This window comes from Ornithorhynchus anatinus, chromosome 13 (assembly GCF_004115215.2).
Source record: "Ornithorhynchus anatinus isolate Pmale09 chromosome 13, mOrnAna1.pri.v4, whole genome shotgun sequence".
Lineage (NCBI taxonomy): Eukaryota > Metazoa > Chordata > Mammalia > Monotremata > Ornithorhynchidae > Ornithorhynchus > Ornithorhynchus anatinus.
In genome coordinates this window covers 36,007,667-36,030,635 of record NC_041740.1, presented here as the reverse complement: position 1 = coordinate 36,030,635, position 22,969 = coordinate 36,007,667, and the positions used below count along the sequence as shown (strand labels likewise).

At 45.0% G+C, this 22,969-nt stretch overlaps 1 protein-coding gene across 1 annotated transcript in view; it reads right to left on the bottom strand.

The window, feature by feature from the left end:
- The window catches only part of SFMBT2 (Scm like with four mbt domains 2), a 144,858-nt gene that overhangs the window by 105,758 nt on the left and 16,131 nt on the right, over positions 1 to 22,969 (bottom strand). The window contains exons 2-4 of the mRNA XM_029077746.2: positions 20,264 to 20,418; positions 10,272 to 10,366; positions 8,448 to 8,688 (exon numbers count right to left, since the gene is read on the bottom strand). Of these exons, the coding sequence (XP_028933579.1) occupies positions 8,448 to 8,688; positions 10,272 to 10,366; positions 20,264 to 20,366 (439 nt within the window). The 5' untranslated portion in view covers positions 20,367 to 20,418. The remainder of the gene's footprint in view (positions 1 to 8,447; positions 8,689 to 10,271; positions 10,367 to 20,263; positions 20,419 to 22,969) is intronic.

Genomic DNA, 22,969 nt, shown 5'->3' with positions numbered 1-22,969 from the left:
CAAAGAGCACACTTTCAAATTACTGCCCCAGCCAATAGACTGCACCGAGATCTGGGAAAATCAAGTCAGAAATCTGTTGGTGCAGAAACAACCACGAAACCAGAGATCAGATGTGGAAGTGGATTGTTTTCTAGGCTCAGATCCACAACATGTCTTCTCCCTATTGAATCATTTGTGTTCCTAAACTAAAATGATCATCTGGGAGCCTCCTAACAGCCCAAACACTTGTGGCACTGAAAATGTGAAAGGTTTGAAGATGATGCGCATCCACTTTAACAAGTGTGACAAAACACGTCTTTGTGGGCTACTCTAACTGCACGGCCCCTTCTACAGACTTTTCCACCAGCCGGCTGCTTTCTTTCCTCCTTCCCCATAAGATTTCTTGGAGGCTGATAACTCTCCCGGGGCTTCCATGGAAAAGTTAGCAGAACAATTTGGACAGTTAGGAAAACACAGCTCATTTAAAAATCTATTTGCTCAACAAAATTTGGCTGGCAGTTTTAATGCACCCCAAATCTGTTCTGCTAGATACAAACACTGGTGGATACCCAAGAGACTTCTCTTGAGTATATACATGTACTTCCAGCTGCTGAGTACACTCAGTTCTGCCATAAATCATATCTCCCTTATGTGTTTTGGCTAGAACACTGTAGGGGATCAGGGAACATTCTAATGACATGGGCGTGGATGCAGCGCGACGTGGGGGCGGAAGAAATCGCCGTGCGTACGCTTGCAGTGTCAGAACGTGTCAGTGCTACAGTGTGAGTTTTCTTTAATGAGGGTTTTTAAAGGAAAGCATTTAGAAGAACTGGGTATACAGCTACGTCCTCCAACTCCATTAAGGTAATCCTTCTCCCTCCCCTCCCTTTCCCATGGAAGTTGACATCGTACACATGGCTACATTTACTTAGGCCATGCGGGAGTGGCCTCTTCATCTTTACCTTCCCACTATTTCTGCATGATCGGCTGGGAGGGGGGCGGGGAGACTTCCAATTTTCAAAACTGGGAAGCAGACACCGAGTGGGAAAGTGGTGCACTGAAGTCCAAAAACTAAACGAGCCAATACCATTACTTGACTGATTGATGGAAGGTGCAACAGCCAAGTCGGTGACCATAAAGGGATACTGAACGTAGCCGACGGCGGCAACAGTAACGGTAGGCTGGACCGTAAGTTCCTTGAGGGCAGGGGTTGTGTCTACCTACTCTATTGTACTCTCCCCAGCACTTAGTACAGTGTCTGGCACACAATAAGTATTAAATTACCGTTGGTTAATCATGTTTACTTAGCATCTCCACTGCAAAATGCACTGCACTAGTTGCTAACTACTTACCCACGAGCTCGCCTGACCTGCCATGTTAGCGGTGATCTGATTCCGCTCAAAAGGCAGCAGAAGAGGGTCAACCCAACAAGAGTCAAGGTATGCTGTTCCCGACACACATCAGAAACCACACTATCAGAAGTGACAACTAAGGTTACAGGTATATGGAGGAAAGGAGTCCTAGTCCTAGAACTTCTCTGTTAAGCAATAACTCCTGTGGCCTCACTCTCTGGACTCCAAAACTTCCTCTTTGCCATTCTGTGTTTTTGGGGAATGCTGTCCTTCACCCAACCCCTTCCAAATGCATCCCTATTTCCTCCAAGCACCACTCTCACAAAGCCTTTTTTTAATGGCATTTGTTAAATGCTTACTATGTGCCAGGCACTGTTCTAAGCTCTGGGGCAGATACAGGCTAATCAGGTGGGACACAGTCCCTGTCCCACATGGGGCTTACAGTCTTAATCCCCATTTCACAGATGAGGTAATTTAGGCACAGTGAAATGACCTGCCCAAGGTCACACAGCAGACAAGTGGCAGAGCTGGGATTATAATATCCAGATCCTTCTGACTCCTGATAGCCCCTGCTCTATCCTCCAGGCCATGCAGCTTCCAACTGACCTAGCAGTCCCTATAACAGATTCTCCTTCCCCTACACCCTCCTCTTCTCCCTACCTCCTGCTGGTTCCTCCCCTAATGCATACTTACATCTTGATCTGTAGGAAAACTTGCCCAACTCCTATTCCCCTACTGTCACTTCAGCACTTTCAGGCCACCCAAGCACTTGGGTATCGACACCTGCTGTCCCCGAGACTCTTTATGTACATATCTTTTTACTCTATTACTACCTCCTATCCAATATCTATTTTATTGTCTGTCTCCCCAACTAGACTGCAAGTCATTGAGGGTAGGGATTGGGTCTACTAATTCTACTGTCCTCTCCCACTACTGGTACAATACTCCACAACCAGCAGGTGTTTAATAAGCACTTTGGACTGATTGAGAGATTCAAGGGTTATAAAATCTCAATCCTTTAGATTGTAAGCTCCTCAAGGGCCAGGACCATGTCTTTTATAGTGATGATAATGGCATTTTTTAAGCACTTACTATGTGCAGAAAAGTGTTCCTCTACTCATTCTGAATAGAGCATAAATTTTGCCAAGATGTCATCTGCCCCAACATTGCTTCTTTGGTGGATTCACTGTTCTCATCGTGGAAGAGTGTGTTGTGTGTTAAAGAAAATCCAGAAGCCACACGGGTCTAATAATTTACTAAGGACTTAGCAGGACGAGATCTCAGAACCTGCTTTCTCATTCTTCCCCTCCATCTGGCAATAACTTGCTTGGAACAACTGTTTTCTGCCCACCACTGAAGGTTCAAGAGAAAATTCACTCATTCAATCATATTTATTAAGCGCTTACTGTGTGCAGAGCACTGTACTAAGTGCTTGGGAAAACAATGTGGCTATAAAGAGCGACAGTCCTTGCACACGTGAGCTCATAGTCTAGAGGGGGCAGACAGGCATCAGTACAAATAAACAGATATCAATATAAATACAATTACAGGTATATACATAAGTGTTGTGGTGCAGGGAGAGGGGGAAAGAGCAAAGGGAGAAAGTCAGGGCAACGCAGAAGGGAATGTGAGATGAGGAAAAGTGGGGCTTTGTGAGGGAAGGCCACTTGGAAGAGATGTGCCCTCAGTAAGGCTTGGAAGGGAGGGAGAACAACTGTCTGGAGGATTTGAGGAAGGAATTTCCTCAATAGAGAAGCAGCGTGGCTCAGTGGAAAGAGCACGGGCTTTGGAGTCAGAGATCATGGGTTCGAATCCCGGCTCTGCCACTTGTCAGCTGTGTGACTTTGGGCAAGTCACTTAACTTCTCGGTGCCTCAGTTACCTCATCTGTAAAATGCGGATTAACACTGTGAGCCCCACGTGGGACAACCTGATTCCCTTGTGTCTACCCCAGCGCTTAGAACAGTGCTCTGCACATAGTAAGCGCTTAACAAATACCAACATTATTATTAATTTGAGGAGGAAATACTGTTCCCCCATTCCTACAAGCAAATGTGCACTTACTCCTCGTCCTTCTGTTAAGACTAGGAGCAGCTGGGAAGCAGCATGATCTAGTGCACAGAGCATAGGTCTGGGAGTCAGAAGGATCTGGGTTCTACTGGTCTGCTTTGTGACCTTGGGCAAGTCACATCATTTCTTTATGCCTCAGTTCCTGCATCTGTAAAATGGGGTTTAAGAATTGAGCCCCCGATGGACAGGGACCTGATTTGCTTGTATCTACCCCAGCACGTAGTTCTGTGCTTGGCAAATAGTAAGCACCTAACAAATACTACAATCAATTATTACTAAGACAATCACCCTAGCATCTAGAAAGCACCAGACAGCACCATCTGAGACTCTGAATGCACCAGAAAATCATCCGGAGCCCTGAGTCAGCAGCACCAGCTTAACTCCTGTCCATGGGCTCTGATTCCCAGGGCTACAAATGACACGCTGAGAACTACAACCCTCTTGGGCGCAGGGCTCCAGTCCGTCGGGGACCCAGTTCACCTTTGCAGGCACTAACTCCCATCTATCCCCACTTTCCACTAAAACCACAATGAACCGGTCAGTTGTCCTGGAACATCACTTTGGGGCTTAGCAGTTCTGAAGCTCTGGAACATAAGGCCGGCTTCACACATTTCCCCAACAGTTCATGAATAAACATCCACTTATTCAAATAAGTTATATATTAACTAATTTCAGACGTTTTGATTCTGCTTTGAATGGCAAACAGAGCCATTATGCCAGAATAGCCAAGTTTGCAATTCAAATGACATAGATTTTTAATGAGAAAAATAAAATTAATGGTGTGATTTTGAAGCCTTTCCACTTGTGTTGCTAGGATTTTTACAGAAGGGCTGTATAAATCCTTCTTTATTTTTTAAGGACAGGATTTTTTAGAGAGATGTGCACTGCCCTGCACATGCACCTATCCAGTTTGAAGTCACCCCACAATAATAATGACGACGGTACTTGTTAAGTGTTAACTATGTGCCAGGCACTGTACTAGGCACTGGGGTGGATACAAGCAAATGAGTTGGACACAGTCCCTATCCCATATGGGGCTCAGTCTCAATCCCCATTTTAGAGATGAGGTAACTGAGGCCCAGAGAAGTGAAGTGACTTGCCATAGAGCACCCAAGTGGTGGAGCTAGGTTTAGAACCCATGACCTTCTGACTCCCAGCCCGTGCTCTACCCACTACCCTGGCTGTAGCACATCCCAACCATGGAAGGACCTGACCTACAAACGCCGTGATATCATGTTACTATTTACCTCTCAATGAGTAACAATGGAAAAAGTCAGAGGATTAAATGATTTCCTTACATTATTATGGTAAACAATAATTATTTGGCAGCTGCCCTTTGGAAGAGCAGTAGGTGCTGATGAATAAATCAAGCATTATTGATTCACTAAGCTAAAACATTTTACATTTCAGTCCTCTAATAAAAGCATTAATCCTCTGTAGCAGCAAGTGATACTTTAGTGGAGTATTTTTTCTTAATACTTTTAATAGGAGAGATTAGTACCGATTAGGTCTGTGTATCTCCCAAGCAGGAACACTGGTCTTTGAACAGCTAATCTGCCACTTAAACCAGGGCCACTCGGAAGATATCCTTCTTAACGGAGGTCTCCGATTGCTGATTAAAATCAAATTTTAATGACAGGCCATTGAGATACCGCCATGCTGTTTGCCTCCTCATAACACTTAACGTAACTGCCGCTCCCATTAATTTGAAGATTAAATTAATTTAAAGCGGCAATGAAAGAAAATGCGGCAATGTGAAGAGCTCAAAGTGCTTTTCAAAACCATCTTCTGAAATAATATAACTCCTCCATCTCCAAGCAAAGGCTTGGAAAAACACAATGACCCTGTAACCAACCCCAGAATGGTTCTGGGGTGGTTGGGTGGGAGGAGATCTGGCCTGAGGGAAGGTCTGAGATGCCCAGGACAGGAAGATGATTGTCAGCAGTAACCTCTCTTCTTGGTATCACCCAGGCCCCAGCCCCAAATCCATGTATATATTTTTTATTATTTTGTTAATGAGGTGCACATCCCCTTGATTCTATTTATCGTGATAATGTTGTCTTGTTTTTGTTTCGTTCTGTTTTGCTCTGCCGTCTGTCTCCCCCGATTAGACTGTGAGCCCATCACTGGGCAGGGATTGACTCTATCTGTTGCTGAATTGTACATTCCAAGCACTTAGTACAGTGCTCTGCACATAGTAAGCACTCAATAAATACTACTGAATGACTGTCCCTATTCTAGCTCATGCAGAGAGTCCTGGCCAGTAGCCACCAAGGCCACCAAGCTCACTGCCCCCGGGGCCATGTATGCATGAGGAGAAACAACAGTGTGTTCCACCAATAGACTGACCGAATGAAGTGAGCTCACCATAATGCCGATGCTGTCCTGGAGTCCTGTAACCTAGTAGGCGGTGGCCTTGGCAGCCATGGTGGTCTCCGCCACCCAGGACACCCAGCTGATTCCTGCTGGGCCTGTCCACCTCACACCACACCCTCAGTGGTTTTTCGGTCAGACACCTTCACCACGGACGGGTTAGCCCTTGAAGGCACTCCACTTCTTGCAGAACTAGGGTCCCAACATTCCTCGACCGTACCAAATTTAAAACCTCACAGACAAGTGTCCTGATCAAAAGTAGGATCGACCATTTCCATAAAGAACAGCAGCCCCCTGCTTCCAAGTAATAATGATCTTGTACTAGGCCAATCAATGAGAACTCTTGCCCCGTGACCTGCTATTTCATAACTCTACTTGCTGGACTGTAGACTTCCAGGCCAAGTCGATTATCAACTATATAGGTTCTGAGCCACCCCCCCAAAAGAGCAGTGAAAAATAGAAGCCTCCTCAAATTAGCCTAATTTATTACTGTTAGGATAATAAACCTTTCAGGCACATTAGTGCTGAGTTACTGTGTTCCACTTTGGCATACTGTTTTGCAACAAGTTTTCCGGTTTCTCATTTGGAATTTGTCAAATTTAGTGGGCCTGTGTCTTGCCTAACAGCCCTAGCCAGTAGGTTACAGATGTGATGGTGTTTCTGAAACTGTGATTGCTGACAAATTTTTCATCCACGTGAGAAAGAGAGTTGATTAATAAGCTATGCACTGTGTTCTCGAGAGGCAGTACGGATCCTTTAATTCAAGGTAAGCGCTGAAAAGAAGCAGGTTGATCCCAGACCTGAGAGGGAGCATGTTTGGCCCACATCTGGTTTCCATTCGGTGTGAGGCATCTCACAAAAGACACGCTAATTAATTGTTTGATTAGTGAACTGGAACCCCAAGTATTACACTCTCATGTAATCTCACATGCAGGCTCCAACTGAAACAATATCAAACACTGGCACCTTTTACAGATTTAATATTCTGGGTTAGATCAAGACAGCCACTGGCTTGTGGAGCACAGCTAATCCCTCATAATGCACATGCTGTGCTCCAAAATGTTCCAATTTCAAACCACCCAAGAGGTGAATTTGAAGCGAATACCAGACAAGACCTTACAGTACTTAAAAACAGCATGGTCTTAGTGGAAAGAGCACAGCCTGGGAATTAGGAGACCTAGCTTCTAATCCCAGCTCCCCCACTTGTCTGCTGCGTGACCCTGGATAAGTCACAACTTTTCGGTGCCTACGTTGCCTCATCTGTAAAGTGGGGATTCAATACTTGTTCTCCCTCCAAATTCGACTGTGAGTCCCAAGTTGGTAATTCAAATGACATAGATTTTTAACGAGAAGAATAAAATTAATGGTGTGATTTTGAAGCCTTTCCACTTGTACTGCTCAGCTTTCTACAGCAGGCCCATAGAAATCCTTCTTTATTTCTTACGGCCGGGATTTTTAGCAACATACGCACTGTCCTGCATGTACACCTGTCCAGTTCAAAGTCACCCCACAGTTGGGTCACATCCAGCACAACCCAACCATGAAAGGTCCTGGTCTTTAAATGAGGTGTGATGTCTTTCTGACCTGATTATCTTGCATCTACCCCAGTGCTTAGTGCAATGCTTGGCACTTGGTGTTCAAACTAATACCACTATAATTACTTATCATTACTTAGACCAAATACAGACCAACCTGATATTAAACAGATTTGGAGATAAACGGAAATAATCGACGTTGTTCGAATCTACGGGCACGAAAAGAAAAACGCCCACTCAGTTCTGCTGTCACCTGGGATTTGCGCTCTTAGAACATCCCACAAGGAAACCCGCGCTGTGATACTCACCTGCTCGAATGCCGCCTGCCTGCACCCAAGCCGCTTCTCCCGACCCCGTGACGTATCTTGACAAGCACATGATGTCGGTCGAGGGTCCCTTAATTCGCACTCCCAGAGCATACGGTGAAAAACCGGCCCGGGACAAAACTGGGTGTATAAATGTGCACTTCCCAATTCAAAGATTTAGATGGGATGGTCCCCTAAGAGATCTTCCTGGGGTTTGGCCTCCTCCCATTTAAAGTTGACTAAAGGAAGGAGGTGTTTCTATTTCTGTCGGTGACACTGGACTGCTTCCACATCCGTCCAGCCTTCTCTGCACTCTCCACTCCTGACAGCAAGACAAATTAGGGCAGAGTTTTTTTTTAAGGTGCTCTGCACTTTGGCACTAAATGTCAACCATCACAACTAAAAGAAAAATGGCATTATCAATCACCGAAGAGAAAATGGGCCTTCTCAGCATGCCCCCCTTTTAGTTTTCCTTTCCTCCCGCCCTTCCTTCGGAAAAATGAAAAAAAATACAAAAAAAACTCCCCACAACTTGAATTTTATGCTCAAATGTTTTTCTCTGTAAAAGGTCACTGCTGGCTAAGTTGTCAGGAAGGACTCTGACATCTAGAAGGGATCCATTTTTTCCCAAGGATCCCCTGAAATATCAAGTACTGCAGCCATTAAAGGAGAAGAAGGTGGGGGTTCTTTCCCAGAACCGCACACCTCCAGCTGCAATTGACACGACAGAAGTCATCTCTTCGGAAAGGACCGGGATGGTGCAGCCGGAAAGCCAAGTCCCCAGGAAAGAAAGCGCACCCGGCCACCAAGATTCAGAGATTTTCACGAACTTACCATCTGGCGGCATGAGCACCTTGTTGTTCTGCGTACACCACCCAACCGGGTGGAGGTCGGCCGTCATGACATCACACCAGAAGTCGGCCCGGCGGTCATCTCCGTAACCACAGTAACGCAGCAGCAGAAGCTGCCCGCAGGTGGTGATGATGGTGGCTACCCAGTAGGTGTCCGAATTGTTCTTATTCGCCACTTCTAACTTCATCCCCGGTTGGAAGCTGCTCTGCAGGCTGATTTCCACCTAGTCAGACCCAGAACACGCTAGGATGAGGAGAATTTGTTTACTGCCTAAGCTCCCAAATCTGTAAAATGGGGACAAAATGCCTGCTCTCCCCTTTGTTATTTTTTTAATGGTATTGGTTAAGCACTTATCATGTGCCAGGCACTGTTCTAAGTGCTGAGGTAGATACAAGCTAATCAGTTGGACACAGTCCCTGTCCCATGAGGGGCTCACAAATTTTACAAATGAGGTACAGAAGTGAAGTGACTTGCCCAAGGTCATAAAGCAGACAAGTGACAGAGCCAGGATTAGAACCCAGGTCCTTCCGACTCCCAGACCCGTGCTCTATCCACTAGACCATGCTATTTCCCTTCCATTTAAATGGTGATCCCCACATGGGACAGAGACTGTGTCTGATATTATCTAGTATCCACCCCAGCTTTTTAACGGATGTTTGTGGAGTACTATTTATAGATATACTTGTTTTCTGTAATAGATGAAGACATGAAGTTCACTTACAAGTGCATTTGTGGCTGAAAAGGCCAATGTGGAATCCAGTCCCAGCCAGATTGTGCAGAAAGTGGCACACTGTAAATGCTTAATAAATGCCACGTTATGAGTAGTAGGGAAGATTTAGCCTACCAACCATCTGGAGGACCCAAAACTTTGTGAACCAATCTACAAGGCTCCATGAATGTACAGGGATTTACCAGTCTAAATCTTTACAGTGTTCATGTCCAACGTATTTGATTCTTTAACATCAGTAGCTCTGGGAAAGGGCGGTACTTTCTCCTGGGGTTCATCCTGGACTGAATATACACTAAATATTATTTGAAAAGCAAACAGCCAAAGCATTAGTCACACTTCCTGGTTTGGATACGCTAAACAAGGACTGCTTTCTGCAAGTTAATGAAGATTCCCTTTACATAGGCTTTTCTGATCACAGTTAACTCATTCTGACTTCCCCTCCTACCTCTGGCCTGAAATTCAAAACTGTTGCCGAAGTTGGGTCACACCAGCTAAAAGCCATTACATTTAAATACCGAGGATGGTGAAAAAGGAGGACCAGGGCTAGCTCCGATACAGACTCTGGAACCAGAAAAATACATAATTTCTCATGAAAACACTAAGCCTCCACTGCAGGTTTATAAGATGCCAAGGGAACTGGGGATATCTGATCCCACCTGCCACTCCACAGGCAACCCGCTCCCTAGGACAAGATCATACTCCTTTACATTTTTAATTAAGATTTTTAATTAAACTAAAAATCTAGCCCCGCGTGGATCTACATTTGGGGAACCAGTATAGACTTCGATCTCCACGACTGAAGCCTGCACCAACCCAGCCCAACCTCACTTCCAGATGGGGAACGGGGTCTTGTATATGTGATGGGTTTGCAGTTGAGCCAAGCGGCCCCGGAGACTTGAAGTCTCGGTGAGTGTGTGGAGACTTCCACAGATTAGCACCTAGGCCTCTGTGTTTCCTACAAGTCCCTGCTTACCCTGGTGTTTCTATTGTCCTCCCCCGTGTATTGCTGCTTGGCCTGATTCTCTAGGGGATGGAAGGGGGCAAGGGGGGGGGGGGGGGGGAAGGGTTGAACGTACATGTTTAAATGAAGTGTGAGGAGCAGCACTTGAACCGGTTTCTTCCAAATATTCATCCCAGTTGAAATCAGTGTCCTCCATACTTGAACCTTCATCTGTTCCAAAACAAAAGCCAGGAAGGGTATTAATCCCACAGTGAAAGAGGGAGTGGTGTTAGCTCCAAAGCCAGCCTGGAAAACGCTTAGTATTATAACGAACTGCCCTGATAGCTTCAAGAGAGCAGCTGCTTGCTGTTCTTATTCCTTTAAAAGAGCCAGAGAACCAGACAACAAAGTTTTGATTGGGCCCCCCCATGACTGATTTGTGGAGCACATAAAGCGCTTTGCTTCATGTGTGATGCAGAAGTGGTTTTCCTCTATGATGATGTGCTCTCTGAAACTTCCCAAATGGAAGTTCCCAGGATAATATAACTTCCCAGGATAAATAACTTCCCAGGATACTCTCGGAATCAGGGGTAAGGAAAGCACAGAGGTGCAGGATTCTAGGGGGAAACTGCTCTAGTAAAGGACAACTTCCTCCAGGAAGCCTTCCTGGATTAATCTAACTAGCCTCGATGACTTAAAAAACTCCAGAATGTTCTTGGCACTTACGGGAATGATCAAAATGAAAATTTCTCTAGGATTCTCAGCCCATTCAGGAATATCTTCTATTGCATACACAGAGAGAGAGAGAAAGTGTTTGCTTGCTTTATGGTACTGGTTAAGTGCTTACTATATGCCAGGCACTAGACTAAGCACTGGGGTAGATACAAGATAATCAATTTTGACACAGCCCCTGTCCCACATAGGGCTTACAGTCGTGGCTTAGTGGAAAAAGCACAGTCCTGGGAGTCAGAGATCATGGGCTCTAATCCTGGCTCTGCCACTTGTCAGCTGGGTGACTTTGGGCAAGTCACAACTTCTCTGTGCTTCAGTTACCTCATCTGTAAAATGGGATTAAGAATGTGAGCCCCACGTGGGACAACTGATAACCTTGTATCTTCCCCAGTGTTTGGCACGTAGTAAGTACTTAACAAATACCATTATTATCACTAATAATAATAATCCCCATTTTTACAGATGAGATCTCTGAGGCAGAAGTAGTAGTTACATGACTTGCCCAAGGACACATAGTAGGTAAGGGGGGAGCCAGGATTAGAACCCAGGTCCTCTAACTTCCAAAACTCTGTACTCTTTCCACTAGATTGCAAAGTGTAAATGCACATCGGGATGGCACCCAGAGGAATCAGGGGAGCAGAAGCCACAGAAGCTTGCCCCTCAGCAAACCCCCACACACAACACTAACAAAGAGGAGAAACGAAAGAAGTCTCTCGTGGGAAAAATGTGAAACTCAAATCCGGCACTGGCTGACATTCAGCATACTGCCTTGACCAGCATACCACGCATAACTGGAAGACTGTCTCAGGAACAGAGATTTTACATCTTTAACGCAGAACACCTCCCAAGGAATGAGAGTTCCAGCAAGCAGCATTCTCAATGGCCAGATGCCGAGGGGTTGGCACACAACTTTTGTCGTTGACACTACGCAAACTCAGGTCTCATAATTTTAGCTTTTAAACCCCTAAACATGAAATCAGGAAAATAGTCAGGACCCTTTCCCTCTAAAGAAAATACTATGTTCCACTGCCTTAGGGAATGATATAAGTCACATTAAACAATGGCCAGGGCCCCAGTTGGCAGTGTTCTTCATTAAGCCCCAGCTTTAGAGAACAAGAACCTAATTTTGTGATCAGAATATTCTGAGATGAATATGAAATAAAACCACTCTGATTGGATGCTGAGAACTTGGGTGGGTGTAATAAAGGGGGGCATACAGGATGTCATAAATGGACCACAATAGATTGAGAGGACCCGGAGGACGAGAGACCAGAGAGAGAGGGAAGGCTCCAATGTACTAAATTTTTCAAAAACCAACTTCAGTCAATATGAATTCAAAAAATTAGAAATCAGTTCTCAAAGAATTAGGTATTAGTAGTGAGGAGGAGGAAGGGAAAAAGTTTTGCATATTTATTTCTTCTTAAGTTTCAGTCATCTCTGCCCCCCCGTTTGGTTTTTATGTATTTTAGGACTTTAACTGTTATTCATTTGTACTTGAGCCCTGAGGCTCTCGATTTTAAAAACCAAAAGAACTAAGTAGTGAACGCTGAGAAAGGAAATTTTAACTTGATTTCAAAGAACTGGGACCGACTCCTGGATCTCTTGAGAAGGTAGGACAGTGACCTCAATGGGAATGCTTTCGAGGGTTTGGGGAAGAACGTCAGATGAAACCAGGGAGTGGAGTGTTTTGTTTTACCTATTCTATAAAACTTCCTTTATTGGGGCTCTATTTTCCAGTGGTAGAACTGCCAAAATAAATGGCGTGGGGGAGGGTATCAGCAGAATAACCCTGAACAAGTTTGACCACCTCAGTAGCAATGACCTTTCCCAACCTTCACAAAATACCATCAAGGATATCAATCAATCAGTAAGTAGTATTTATTAAGTGCTTATGGTGTGCAGAGCTCTGTACTAATCACTTGGGAAAGCATAAACAACCAAGTGGCTAGATATAATTCTTGCCACAAGGAGTTTACAGTCTTCAAGGGAGAGACAGACAATAAAATAAGTTATTGAGAGGAGAAATAACAGAATTTAAGAATAATAAAGGGATGTGAGAGCACTGTGCCACTAAGTATGTGATGGTGCACCCCCACAAGCAACGCACATGACCCCTGCCCTCCAGGGGCTTATAATCTAATAGGAGAAGCCAGCAAGATACAGCAGTTCTCTCTGTTCAAAAAGCAGAATGGCAGTAGCCATTCTGTGGGTGAGGGCAGGGCAGAGAAGGCATAGACACGCCAAACAGTAATTTTAGATTGTCCCTTTTTGTGCTGCCATGGCTAATGGGGCAAATATTATAAGTAAATCTCTCTGCAGCCTTCCTAAAAGAGGGGTCATTGCTTTGGCTGATGCTGTTCTAACAAAATGAGGCATCACAAATGAGGGATCATGGTGATGCAACTGCTTGAGAGCACACCATTAAAGGTGGCAGCCAGGTGGGCAGTTGGGCAGTAAAGAGCCTGGTCTCGATCCATCTTTGAGAAGCGGAGCTCATGTTAATGGAACACAATGATTCTGAGACAAGTGGAATAGAGGGTCAGGGATATTTTCTCCACACTGCACCCCCCAGGAGAAACATTCCTGATTGAAGGGGCCTTGCAAGGACTTCCAAAAAAATGGTGATACTCCAGGCATTAAAGATCACATATTGGCATCATATTGAACAGAAGGAAATGTCACAATTCTTCCCCCACAGCCAAATGTCTGAAGTCAGCCCTGTCTATGAGAAGACTATTACTTGGGCCGAAGGGCTTCTTAAGGTGTTTCGGTAAGCTGCTGACAGCAGCTCCCGTAAAATATTTGACATCCACAACACCCATCGATACAACTGTTAGGGTGCTATTGTAGAGAGAACCCTTCTTGGCATTCCCACAGATTTACAATCCTTATGATAACACCCAGAAAAAACTTGATATCCTATTCCACTTTCTCCCGGTCACAGTGATGGGCTGGATAGAATCAACTGGAAGATAGAAGTCACTCCCCCAGCCACGGTCTGAGTTGAATGAAAGTATTTAAGAAACCCCAAGGGTGCCCAGGAATAGATCTCAAAATGAGAGATGCGCCAGTGTACGATGTTCCTTTATTCCCCCAAAGGATCTCAAAAATTTCCCCTTCCCATCCAGAAGCAAGAAGCATCATGATTTTCAGTGGGAACACTGCCTCTCTCAGTCCCTGATGCTATTCCTTCTCATCTTGCCGCTCCCCACTACACCGAGGCACAATTTACCAGGTATTTTACCTACCGACTTCATGAGAAAATTACCCTTCAGGGGCCTGTAAGAAAATAGTCAGGGAACCCACTTATTCTTGGGTCAACAGAGTGCTTCGATTGTGAAATGAAAGGAGCTGAGAGGTCCAAAAGCGGCATTTTAGTCCATTCCCTGTTCTGTGCTTCTCGCGATCATCATGTTGCTGATTCGGTCAGCTGGAGGCAGATCCTTCTGTTCCTAGGCTCCCTCATCTGTCTGTGCTCATTCCAGTCACGTACTCCACATGTTCACCGAGATGAGGAGTAATTTTATGTTGTGCCTATTTCATTTACAGGAGTTGGGTGTCAGTTATTGATCCCAACTATTATTTGAGCTCTCTTAAGAAAAAGAGGCCAAGATGTGTGAGAGGAAGGAGCCATTCTCGTGATTCAGAGCCCATTGTTTGCGGCTGAAATCTTGTTTCATTGGAACCATCACTGTCAGAAATCACAGCAGCAGCCTGACCAGTAGCAACGGTGGGCACCACAAAAGGGGAAAATAGCCTGGAGGTCCTGTGAGCAAAGTGGGAAGGATTTTTCCATCCCCGTCCCAATGTTTCATCTGCAGGCTCTTAGGCCTGATGGGAACCATCAATTGTCCCAGAGGAATAGAGGCAAGCATATCCCATATCATAGCAGACTATGGGTACATGCATGTGTTCCTCTTCTTCTCTTGCTGGAAATCCTTACATACTACAACCAAAGGATCTCCTTCAGTGACAAAGACCTGAATGTCATCATATCAGTTCTGCTATTTCTATCTGTTTGCCGACTTGTTTCATTCCAAGCGCTTAGTACAGTGCTCTGCACCATAGTAAGTGCTCAATAAATACTATTGAATGAATGAATGAATATTTAGGCAGCATATTATTATCTACGTTGCAAGAAGACATAAAGAGACGATCACCCCCACCTCAACCGAAAACAAACAAAAAACCATGTTGCCCTTCTTGAGTTGGTTTCCTATCCAGTGAGATTACGGGTCTCCAAAATTCAGTCAATGGTGAAGGACTAAAGAGCAGCCATTTGGTCCACTGAAGATATCATATCCAGCTTCTAGAATGCTCCATCAGCTCCCTCTAATAATAATAAAGGTACTTGTTAAGCACTTACTATGTGCCAAGCACGGTTCTAAGCACTGGGGTAGATAACCAAGTTAATCAGGTTGGACACAGTCCGCGTCCCATATGGGGCTCACACTCTTAATCCCCATTTTACAGATTAGGTAACTGAGGTCTAGAGAGGTTAAGTGACTTGCCCAAGGTCATACCACAGACATGTGGCAGAGCAGATACTCCATGTGATACATTTAACAATACACGCCAGAGAGGATCATAAACAATGAGTCCTGTTTGGCTATTTGCTTGTCCACTAGCAAATACCAAAGCAAGTTCCCTGATTCACCATCAGTGGGTGAGCTGATGAAGAGAATGGATGACAGCAGGATTTCCCAGCAACTTCTGAATGGTGAACTCAAGTGGATATATTGTAAAAACAGAAAAAACTCATTAAAAATTCAATGAAGAAAAGCCCATGCCATCCATAAGGCAGAGCAAAGGATAAGTGAACCAACAAAGACATAACTATTAGAAATTGGCGAGTCGCCTTCTCCCACTATACCCAGTGCAGTATCTTCACTCCTCTAAGCCCAACCTATTCACTGTGACTCGTTCTCATCTCCCCCACCACCAAAGTTTTCCTCATGCTCGCCTGACAATCTTGCTTTCTTCAAATCCGACAGATCACAGCTTTCCCCACCCCTTCTTCAAAGCCCTTTTTGAAATCACAACTGTGCCAGGTCTGCCAATTAACTTCTAATTTCCCCAGATCATACTCACCCAAGTGCCACTTCAGCACTTCTGAGCCACTGATGCACTTATGTACTCCACAACCTCCCCTACACTTGCGTACATTTTTTACATCCCCTATTATTTAAGCACTTAACTCATATACATACCTCCTTTTTCTCCTTCCTCTTATTGTAAATGATTTAAATATCTGTCTTCCCCACTACACTGTAAATTCCTGAGGCTAGGAATTCTCTCCCAAATGCACATACACGGCTCTGCAGAAAGTAAGCATTCAATAAAACTTCTGATTGATTGATTGACTTATTGACAAATAAGTTTTGAGAGGAACTACAACACCTAGAGGCAGAAAACAAATAAAAAACGCAAGCATGGTGTGTAATAAATGCTACACTGCAGTCAGGGACCATCTTTATATAGGCCACCCAACGCAATGGGATAGTGTCACACATTGGTCTTTCAGCCCTTCAATCTCACCCACAAATAAAATCTCATCATCAGTCAGGCTATCAACAGCTATAAACTCTCCCGACATAACTCTCGATTATTCTGGAAAGGTTTATCCTCCTTCTGGCATATTCCTTTTGGAAATTTCACTATTCACGAGTAGCTCTCTTAGGAACATGGGGAAAAGAGGAGAGAGCAATTAATCAGTTCATTTACAACTCTGGTCAAAAATTTGATGGGGCAAATGGGGAAAACTATTGGCCATAATGAGATCTGGGGACTTTTATTCGTAGGTGACCTGTGGTATCACCACATGGTGACAAGAGTCCCAAGATCCCAGCTGTGCCTATGGGACACAATGGGAGAGAGCCAGTCCACTGAGATCTTGGTATCCATTGGGAGAACTGATATGCCTCAGTTTCTTTTTAAGCTAATGACGGTGTGGTAACATCTTTGAAACCTCGGACATTTCTCCAGGAGGTCAGTGTTGTCCACTCTACAACAAAGAGAGCTCCATTACCAAAAACCCTATAGTCAGTTCAATTCTAGGTTGCCCCTGAGCTCTGGGTCCACCTGAAGTGGGCCTGAAGCTCTTGGATCAATCCCCGAGTTATCCCAGAGCGAAATGAATTCCAGGATTTGGGGAAAGGATACCTGTCGGACATATGCATCTTCAGCAGCAGCACTTACTGAGTGCCCACTTTCTGTGAATGCCTGGGACCAATTAATACAAATAAAAGTCCTGCCCTCAAGGTACCTGCAATCAATCAATGGCATTTACTGAGTGCTTACTGTATGCTGAGCACTGTATTAAGAGCTGAGGAGAGTACAACACAACACATTCCCTGCCCACAATGAGCTTACAGTCTACAGGGGTAGCTTACAATCTAACAGGGTAGATGAGCAGCCCCAAGTGGAATCAGGCAGAGACAGGAAGACGGAGCCCAGAAGCAGTTTCGATGTGATGCTCTCAGGGTCTGCGGCCACCAGAAGAGGGGTGCTCCTTGCCCAGGCCAGCCCGTCGACTGGGACCTACGGAGCCCTTTACCCACCAGCTTGAAAAATCCCATTGGCCCCAGAGACTTTCCTGCTCTTCACTCTGATTCTGGAATGACTTCTTCAATATTGCAGTATCACGGCTCTGGACACCTACATTACATAGCAACTGCAAGGAGGTGTGTGGCAAGATGGAGAGACTACTGGAGCATCGCTTTCATCCCTAAGATTTCTCTCTCTGACAGTTATCAAAAGCAGAGTTGCCTTCGCTCTCCTGCGAGGCCAATCCGGTTTTTACGATTCATATACTGTCGAAAAGTCTTTAGTCTGGTAGGTGTCCAAAGAGCCCTGGATTTCTTCAGCCATTCTGTAGTTGCTGTAGAATATCCCTCATGTTGGTTTACGAGTCACCGTGGGTGCTATAAGTGTCTTTTTTGAATGTCTGATTTTGGATTACAATCTGATTTTGGCTGTAAATCCAGGGGATAAGAGATTGTTAGCCCAAGCGTGCTGTTTAGATATGAAATGTTAATAAGGAACAGAAATAATTAATCCAGAACAACTCTGGCATATTGGTTTAGCACTGACATTATATCAAATCACTTGTACAGTTTTGAGCTTATTCATTTTTCATAGTCTAAAAAGCATTCCCTCCATAGAAAGCCTCAGGATAGTCTGATCAGGGGGCAAAAGGTACTGTTTTGTCCCAAGTACTTAGTTTAGTGCTTTGCGCACAGAGTAAGTGCTCCATAAATACCATGGATTCATTGAAGAAATCCTCTTCCCAAGGGAAAGTCCCATGTTGCACTGGAGTAGAGTGGTGTGGTGGGGAGCGGGTTTACCTTCCCTTATCTGGCTGCTTCTCGCCTCTGGGACAATAGCAAAGCTCTGATCAGCTCTCTGGAAGCGGCTCCAGATCCGATCCCTTAAGGACCTCTTCTTTTTAAAAATGTTCACACACCTTCACATACATGCCCCCCCTGGCTCCATGAATCCGGGAAGGGAGAGAGAAAAGTTGACCAGAAAGAAATCACAAAGGGAAGGAACGCTTTTACACAGTCTTGGGACTCCTGCTCCGCTAAAGAAATAAACTTCAGAAAACGGCAAGGACTCTGACGTTCAAAGAAGGAGAGATGTAGAGATGACGGGAAACAAATGGGCAAAGTGGCCGTGGTCTGTATTCCTGAGAAACACCTTACCAGAGTCAGCCGCTGAGAATGACAGCTTGCTTTGGGCAAGCAGAGAATGTGTGTTGCATCTCTACTTTATCCTTCCCAAGCACTCAGTACAGTCCCTTCTAGACTGTAAGCCTGTTGTGGGCAGGGATTGTCTCTTTTCACTGTTGAACTGTACTTTCCATCAATAACAGATAAGCACCAGACCAGGCAGGAACATTTTGTGGCCGAGAACATGCAGACAGTGATTATGGTGCTACAAGTTGGCCTGGTGCCACTGGCAAGCCCTCGTCCCCTCCAGTCAGGTTCCCTCTTGGGGGCAGCAAGCGAGTATGTGGCAGGGTGGAAGTAAACTGTGAAGTGCTTGCAAAACTCCTAAGTACACTTATGGTCACAGTGACTCCAGCACTGAGCTGATACTCTGCCCTTAAGGCCACCAACCAGCAGGCAACTGGCTGCCACTGGCAATCTTCACCATCCTCACACCTCACAGGCTGGCTATTCACAGGGCCCGCTGGGTCTCTCCACTTAAGCAAGATGCCCTTGGAGGTTCTTTGGGAGGAACCCTTCTCCACTGGCAGCAGAGCCCCCGCTAGTCTCAATAAATACCCTCACCACCCCCAACTATGTGAATATACTCAATAACAGCTTCTTCGCAGCAAGCTAGGAGGGAAAACAAGCAGGAAACGGAAGAAATGTGCAGGGCCTGATACTACTGACGTCTCCGTGGTGCGCCAAAGTGCTTTATGGAAGGGTTCTTTTAGTACACAGGGACTGTCTCGAACAGGAGGAAAGTAGGAATAGTTCTCTGACGAGAGGTCAAAGCGAACGATGATGACCACTTCAAAAAAGGAAGAGGACCATGGAAGAAGAGTTTATGTCCCAGGTGGCTTCCAAATTTCAAACGCTTATGGGACAGAGAGGCCCAGTGGCAGAAAGGGGATGATTGGAGTCCATATGCTAGGGAGACAGTCAAAGCTCATGGGGCTCAAAAGCTGAACCCCCACCATGGGCTATAACAAAGACATCAGGAAAACATACAGTTGACTGGAAAGTTAATATCTACTAATACAATCTAGGATGATAAAAAGAAATTCATGCAGGCATACAGAACTCACTCACCTCATCAAAATATAATAGCAGTAATCTACGAACAAAGCAGGACAAAGCTGATTCTATTAAAAACATTCCAAGAAGTTCTCGAGTCGCTTCTAAAGAACTTCTATGGGGCTCTTAGAGGAATGCAGGTTTAGGAATGTCATCTGCTGGATTCAAAGCCTTCAGAAGACTGAAAGTTTTGGCATTCTCTCCGAATTTGAATAGATTAAAATATCACCAGTTCTGGGTGACATTATGGCTGAGCCTATTATTTTGTAAATAATCTATAAATTATTTTAAAATGACTCCATGTGGTACAAAACTTAAGTGATTCATGGCAGTTGTGCTGCTTTGTATGTATTATTGTTTAATAGATGCTATAATCCTTGATTAGAAACACTATGACGGGATTAAGCAAATATCCATATAACAAACCTCATTTTGTTCATATGCTAAATATTAAAAATTAAATTCATGGCTCTTTTCAGAGTTTAGATTACTTGGAGTGAAAAAAAAAAGCTTTATGGCAAATCCAAACCATCCAATTCCCCGTCCCCTCTGTTTAAATTTCTTACAGATTTTTCCAAAGACATAGATCTTCTGGAGAGTAACGGCTCACCTGAATCCATTTCTCTGGTTCCATTGGCTGGACTGGGACACTTCTCCAGGGCTACGCGGGAATCGTTCTGCACGTTACTACTCAAGGATGCGCTGCTCTCCATTTCTGAAGATAAATTCTCTTCCTTTCCTAATTCATCATGAGGTAAGATGTTCCTAGAGGACAACCAAACAATTGGTCAGGGCCACTCAATACACAATCATGTGCTTTAACCAAATAACGGGCTTTCTAGCTCTTCAGGAGGCTAATTCAAATGTTAGTACTGTTGCTGGGATTCCTATCCTGCAAGCAATTTAAGTGGTACAGGAAACACGGTTCAATGAACGTCAGTCCTGTCTAGCCCACCATGCCGCCTTGGACACACCGCTTCGCACTTCTGGGTCGTCCTGTCAAAATGGAGTTCTTAACACTCACCCCCATCTCTAGGTGCTATATAAGTTTCCCAGTAAATGACTGGAAAGGCCTCACGGCAGGAGAAACTTTGCCTTGAACCAGGGCCTACACAATAATATTGGCATTTATTAGACTGTAAACTCCTTGTGGGAAGGGAACATGCCTATCAACTCTGTTATTTTGTACTCTCCGAAGCACTTAGTATAGTGCTCTGCACACAATAGGCACTCAATAAATACCATTAATTATTAAGTGCTAACTATATGCTAAGCACTGGAATAAATACAAGGTTATGAAATCAGACACAGTCCCTAAGCTACACAGGGCCCACAATCCACTATATCCCTATTTTAGAGATGGGGAAACTGAGGTTCAGAACAGTTAGTGTTTTGCCCAAGGTCACAGAGTAGTAGCAGTGTGGCTCAGTGGAAAAAGCACGGGCTTGGGAGTCACAGGTCATGGGTTCGAATCCCGGCTCCACCACTTGTCAGCTGTGTGACTGTGGGCAAGTCACTTAACTTCTCTGTGCCTCAGTTAGCTCATCTGTAAAATGGGGATTAAGACTGTGAGCCCCACATGGGACAACCTGACTCCCCTATGTCTACCCCAGCGCTTAGAACAGTGCTCGGCACATAGTAAGCGCTTAACAAATACCAACATTATTATTATCCCAGTGGCACAGATGGGCTTTAAATCCAGATCTCCTGACTCCCAGGCCCAAGCTTTGTCCCCTACGCCACCTAAAATGACGTGGGGCATATGATTGTCGCCAGTGCAGTGTGTTTTCAAACTGATTCTCCCCTGACTTTCTACCTTGTTTCCAAGCATTTATTTCCACCTGAGGGGAATTTTCCAGACAAAAGCCTCCATGGAGACAATCTGGGAGAGAGGGAAGAACTGTTAGATGTTTCTAGTCCAACAGCTTAAAAACCTTTGCCTCACGTAGACCCAGCATTTACTAGTAAAGTAGCAACATAAGACAGGATCTATTTGGACAGACCCTGACTTTTTTTATTCATACTAATTAACTGGACTGTCCGGGATGAGGAGGGACAGTCACTACGTTGCAGTAGTAGAAACAGTATTTATTAAGCATTTATGGTGTGCAGAGCATGGTTAGAGGAGAGGCGTGGCTCAGTGGAAAGAGCACGGGCTTTGGAGTCAGAGGTCATGAGTTCGAATCCCACTCTGCACCTGTCAGCTGTGTGACTGTGGGCAAGTCACTTCACTTCTCTGTGCCTCAGTTCCCTCATCTGTAAAATGGGGATGAAGACTGTGAGCCCCACGTGGGACATCCTGATTCCCCTGTGTCTACCCCAGCGCTTAGAACAGTGCTCTGCACATAGTAAGCGCTTAACAAATACCAACATTATTATTACTAAGCCCTGGGAGAGAATACAAAGGTGGATATTAGACATGGCTCCCGTCCCTGGGGTGGGAAGGAAGGGGTACATGAAGCAGTGTTTCTTTACAATACCTATCTGGAAAGATAGCTACTGCAATGACAAAGAAAACTCATAAACCAACAAAATGGAAGACACTAGGAACATTCAGAAGATTCCTGATGAAAAGAAGTTATGAAACATCATACTCAATACGATCGCCACAGGAAAAAAAGACTTATTAAAGGTTCATTGTCACCGGGCAGGACCCCACTAAGGGTCTGACCAGCTCAGAGCAACGGAAACCTATGCAGCCCTGAGTGTCCAGGCCCAGTTCACCTTCTAGAGCCCCTCCAGAGCAGGCATCTGCCTCTGCCTCCACCGCAACAGGTCAGTGTGACATTACCAAACAATGGCCACAGGGAAAGCTCAGAGGGAAGGGTGGGAAAATATGCTGCAGGACTGCCTGGATAGATGCGGTGGACATCTGGAAGGGAATGGATCCACACACCTCCCCTTCACCCAGCATGCACCGGGGGCATGCACCGAGGGCGTTCATCGAACAACCAACCCCAGCCTTGCCTCTCGGAAGACACACATGACAAAGCATTCTAATATGAGTCCAACTTAGTGTCCACGCAGCTCAGAAGGTGGTCTCCAGAAGTGGCACCGGAGGCCTTTCGTGAAAGAATAAATGGCTTCAGGGAGCAAGTTCACAATCAAAACATTAATTTAAAATTCATAAAACAAAATGACATCATTTAAAACGTCTTAAAATGCCATCTGCATGTGTATGTAAATATACAGCTGTATGTGAAAATACACACAGACACACAAACACACACACTTTACACTTCAAAAAAAGAGACACAAGCCAGTCCCTGCCTTGCACAGCCAACGGTGCCCTGTGGGGATGAAGAGACAGAGGACC